At 44.9% G+C, this 5,244-nt stretch overlaps 1 protein-coding gene across 1 annotated transcript in view; it reads right to left on the bottom strand.

Annotated features, from left to right (window-relative positions):
• Positions 1–4,868, bottom strand: part of VAT1 (vesicle amine transport 1) — a 62,603-nt gene extending 57,735 nt beyond the window's left edge. Inside the window, exons 1-2 of the mRNA XM_018555262.1 lie at positions 4,473–4,868; positions 1,042–1,156 (exon numbers count right to left, since the gene is read on the bottom strand). Coding sequence (XP_018410764.1) covers positions 1,042–1,156; positions 4,473–4,868 — 511 coding nt within the window. The remainder of the gene's footprint in view (positions 1–1,041; positions 1,157–4,472) is intronic.
• Positions 4,869–5,244: the final 376 nt, after the last annotated feature.

Here is a 5,244-nt window from a genome sequence, read left to right as displayed (position 1 = left end):
CCTCCACTACACTCCAGCAATAGAGTTACAATTCTCCACTGCTAACATGAATAGGTTAAACCATGATCCATAGTACATAACATGTAGTTGTACTATGGATCATTTAAAGTCACCTGTCCCTTTAAGAAAAAGTATCGGTAATTGGTATCGGCAAGTACATGAGGGGATGTACTTGTACTTGGGCCTGAAAAAGTGGCATCGGGACATTCCTACTTGTAACTTTACATTTTTGTGGGGGAAACTTACATTTTTTTTTCCTATTTTTTTTTCACTTAACTTTATTGCTATCACATAGGGGGCTAAGAAAACCCCATTATGTGATAGCAAAATATGTCACAGGTCCCCTAATGTCGCCTAGGACCCCCCTGAATAAGCTGATGAAGCAGAGATCTGATTCATCAGCTTCTCTCCAGCGTCTGAAGCTGGAGAGTGACACAAGAATGTGGAAGTGCTGTAATATATATCAGTTCTGCATTCTGACAGCGGAGAGGGGACCGGAGGGAGGTCGTGTACCAACCTGTGCATACTGCTCCTCTGCCTATAGTATTATTGTGACAAGTAATATTATTTATTTAATCAGTGGGGGTATGTCCAGTCTTACAATGGTGGGAGTCCATATTGACTATTCTTCAGTGGTAGCAATGCTACCATAGGATACACATGGGAGATAGTGAGAAACTTGGGTATGCCAATTACTGTAAGTCATGATTGTAATGTGGTTTTCATTTTGTGTTTAGGCCAGCCGTTCTCAACCTATGGGTCGCGACCCCGTCGGGGGTCGAATGACGATTTGCCAGGGGTCGCCTAGCGTCTCCAGGCCGCCAGGGAGAGAAACACTTTCTCCCGTAAAGGTTTACTGTGCTTGAGTAAACCTTTCGCTGCTCTGTTTTTTTTCTGACATCAGGGCCGCCGGCTGCCATCAGTCAGAAAAAAAAAAAACACCATAGGAATGCATAGCTAGATTCCTATTGGCTATTTCACTTTGCAATAGCCAATAGGAATCTAGCTATGCATTCCTATGGTGTTTTTTTTTATTCTGACGGCGTATGGTGTACACATAGCACAGCTGGCCCCGTCCACCCCAGGACCTGGTCACATGACTGTGACACACCGCAAAGTCCTCCAGCATAGTAGAGTGTGGAGGGAGGAGTACAGACTGGAGAAGAGGAATTAAGTATATCTTATCAGGAGTAACTCTCACGGTTTACACTGAACTCTATGGGCTGCTCTGTCAGTGACAGTACTGCGGAGTATGTACCTCATACGTTATATAGCCACACACTTTAAATCCAATTCTTCTAGTTCCAGCTGCAGAGCCTAGTCCTGTCTTTGCCTATAGCAGTGGCTCTCAACGTGTGGGTCGCTGTGTGATTTCTGCTGTGCTAGGTGAGAGTCCTCCTCAGCCCTCTCCTAGCGCAGCAGTGCCAGTTCTCCCACCACGCCGCCAGATGTCGCTGCAGCAGCCGCGTCATCCCTACATTTTACCGTTGGGGGTCACCACAACTTGGCAAATGTTACCAAGGGGTTCCGTCCCTAGAAAGGTTGAGAACCACGGGTTTAGGCTAACATAAACTATTTCCTGCTGCATAGGCTTGAAATAAAAAAAACTAATGGAAATGTACTAATAGAAAAAAATGTATTAAACAAACAGGAAAGTGATTTTCACACATGTGCAAATATTGTCTAATAAACATTGGGCTGGTTTAGAAAGGATGGAACAAAGAAAACTAGAAGAGAAGTGAAGTTCCCTTTTCATTTGTAAGGGCCCATTCACACCATATCCAGTGTGTTCCAGCGCGCTTCGTGCCCCGAACGCACTGGATCACATAGATCAAATCTAGATTGGGGAGTGCACGAGTTTAGGCTTGCCCAGGGCAGCACAAAACCAAAATACACACTGGCCACTACCCCTGAGAGTGGTTGTGACACACTATAGCAGCTAGACTTGCCATAGCTAGACTATGGAAAGACTTGTCCGTTCCGACTCTACCCATGATGATTGAAATACTCAACACTCACTTGCATTTTGAACACCTTGTCGCCAGAGCTCATTGTAAGGAGAGGAAATTCTTAGCAGACTGCGATTTGCTGACTCACTAACAGTTGTTGCACCTTAGGACTGGGGTAAAGGAATTACTAATTGCAAACAGTCCTGGGAAGTATCTTCCTGTTTACTCAAGTGCCTACCTTTTGTTATTCTCCACCCCGTACACATCTATGTTTTTTTCAGCCCGGATGCCTCTAAGGTGGCCTTACGGTTTCCCAAGGCAACGAATGCTCCCTCTATGAAGTGATGCAATTTGTTGTGCCAAGCTCTGTTTCACTTTAATCTGTCCTGTGTTATCCTCTCCCCCTTTAGTTATGCTGTATTCTCCCCCTTGCCCCCCAGTATTCAGAGACACGACGAGCACCTGCATCATTCAAACCAGTTCATCTAACACACAAATTGTATAGCAATATACTCATACTTAACTGTGTATCTTACGTAATAATCTTTGTAACAGAAGCAACTTTATTCTGAGTAGTGACTTTTTACCGTATTACATTACTTGATTCTCACAAGACTGTTACCATTACCTGTATTTTGTAAAAACCTAATAAAAAACTATGGTTAAAAAAAAAGAGCAACAAAAAAAAAACAAAAAACAAAATACACCTCTGCATGTAGTAGTTCTGCTGGTGATGCTTGTGTAGTTGCATGTCTAGTCCTTCTATAGGCATTTCCCTGGAAGATTTGCAGTCTGTTACATTTGTCAATTGCTTCATTTGCTGGGGGGTAATAAACTAAGGATTTCCTATGCACAATATTTCTTTCTTTCACAGGAAGGATTCAAACTCAGATGAAACAAAGTGTGGTCCATTGTCAGACATTAGTTCCTTTGGGTTATTTTTCTTGCTGAAGACTGTGGAAAGAAATGTAATTACAGTAGCAGATGTTACAAATGCAATTTCTGGCAATTTACTGTAATAAGCTATTAAAGTGACAATACACTCAGGAGTTAAATCTTAAAAATACATTCAAGTACCTGAACTATTAACAAAAATGTATCTTATTTGTGTATCACTCGGCTGTAGATCCTCAAATCACTGCCCTTCCTTCTGGAGGGTGGCTACTTATATTCCTCATTGTCCCTGTGTGTGTTGTAAAGTAGTCAGGGGAGAGACACAGTGGAGGTTAATGCATACATACGTGAGCGTGTACGTCGGACAGACAGGAATCTGCGCTGGATCAGAGAGCGGCGCCAGCGCTGAAGGGACTCCTGAAAACTACTGTAAAGAAGAAGATGATCGAATCAAGAGGCATCATTTAACGTAAGGCCTTAAAGCAGCATGGGGCAGGAGGGAGGATTGTAACTTTTTTTTTTTTTTGTAAATTCTTTTTATTGGGATTTTGATACAAAACATGGTACCGTGCCTACACATCCGTGGAGGCACACATTTCGGTACAACACATACAACCAAAAACAGAAAACATATATAACATTCCCACCCCCAGCATAGGGACCCCTCACGTCCCAGTGCTCCCTCCCCCACCCTAAACATTGTGTGTCCTCCCAGCACCCGCCATCCCATGCGAAGCGTCCACATCTCACACAGGAATACATAGTCTAATAGGCTGGAAAAAACAGTAGCTGTGCACATAGTTATAATACTACTTCAGATTCCCATTGCCAGCTCAATGTGGGAGTGATCTGAAGCCGATAGAGGATTTACATAAAATACAATGTAATACAATACAATTTTCTTAACTCGTTGTATCCACCGACTCCAGCCATCCTCCCCAGACCCTGGAGAATTTCTGGGGGCATCCCCTCCTCTGATACGTTGCCTTATATAGGGTAGAATATGCGTTGACTAGGCCCTTCCAGTCAGAGACACTCTGCGGTGCACTCTGTCTCCATCTCAGTATGATCACCTTCCAAGCACAAAATAGCAGAATTCCAATAAATGTCTGGGTTGCGACAGTAGGGGCAAGGGGCTCAGTTAGTCCCAAAACACATGTCCGTATACTAGGTACGAACGTGACCTCAGAATATTCGGACACGATATTCGCCACTGCCTCCCAAAATGGTCTGACCCGGGCGCAGGCGCACAATATGTGAACAAGATCCGCCAACGGGTCAGAGCATCTCCAGCATTCAAACCCCCCCCCCATATATGCGGGCCAGTCTCGCCGGGGTATAATAAGCCCGGTGTAGTATTTTAAATTGGATGAGCTTGTCTCTGGCAGAAATCAGGTGGCCAAACGGATAGTCCCAAACATCCTCCCACTCCTCCTCCACCAGCTCAGGGACATCCACCAACCATGGGGCTTTACACCTAAGCGCATGTACCGATGAAGATAGGAACATAAGCCTATATACTTCGGAAAGCGGCTTGTGTAGCGGATCTCTTCTAAGCATGTTCTCAAGTTTGGACTGTTGTACTATACATGTCGGGCCCCCAAACTGGCCCTGGAATGCATGACGCACCTGCAGGTAGCGGAACAGGAAAGTGTTAGGGATGCGGAATTTAACCTTCAATTGCTCAAATGTCATGATTTCGTTATTTAACACAATGTCTCCCAAGGTTCTAATACCTTTACTAGGCCATACATGAAAATCAGGGATGTTCAGAAAGTGTGGGAGCAGAGGATTCTTCCACAGGGGGGTGTGGGGGGACCAATCCTGGTGGGTCGAGCCCAGGTGTTTGCCGGTGGAGGTCCAGGCCATAATCGTGGCTCTCATAGATTCAGTACTGTGATATGGCGCCTTAAGACCCCGAAAGGGCAGCCCACTCAGAGCCTCGTATGACCCCAAAGAGGCTGCCTCCACCACCACCGCAGCGTCTCCAGAGTCACTCTTAAGCCACCTATGTAGAACCACCATTTGACCTGCCAGATAATATTTTTTTTAAATCTGGGACCGCCAGACCCCCTCTAAACCACGGTTCCTGTAGGGTAGCGAATTTGATCCTAGGGACTTTGTAATTCCATAGGAACGTGCTTATAAGGGAATTCATTTTATGGAAGAAGAATTGAGGTACCCAGACCGGGGAGTTCCGAAGCAGGTATAAGAACAGAGGCAGTATTTTCATTTTTATCAGATTTACCTTACCCACTAGTGACAGGGGAAGGTGTCTCCAGGAGTCTAACCCCGTCTTAAGTTTTGCAAGTAAGGGGAGAAGATTAAGGGGGTAATAGTCCCTCACCGACTTAGTCACTTGGACTCCCAGGTAAGTTATAGTATCCACCGACAGGAGAGG

Source organism: Nanorana parkeri, unplaced genomic scaffold (genome assembly GCF_000935625.1).
Source record: "Nanorana parkeri isolate BGI_ZX_2015 unplaced genomic scaffold, ASM93562v1 scaffold190, whole genome shotgun sequence".
NCBI classification, from domain to species: domain Eukaryota; kingdom Metazoa; phylum Chordata; class Amphibia; order Anura; family Dicroglossidae; genus Nanorana; species Nanorana parkeri.
This window is presented reverse-complemented; position numbering and strand designations above follow the sequence as displayed.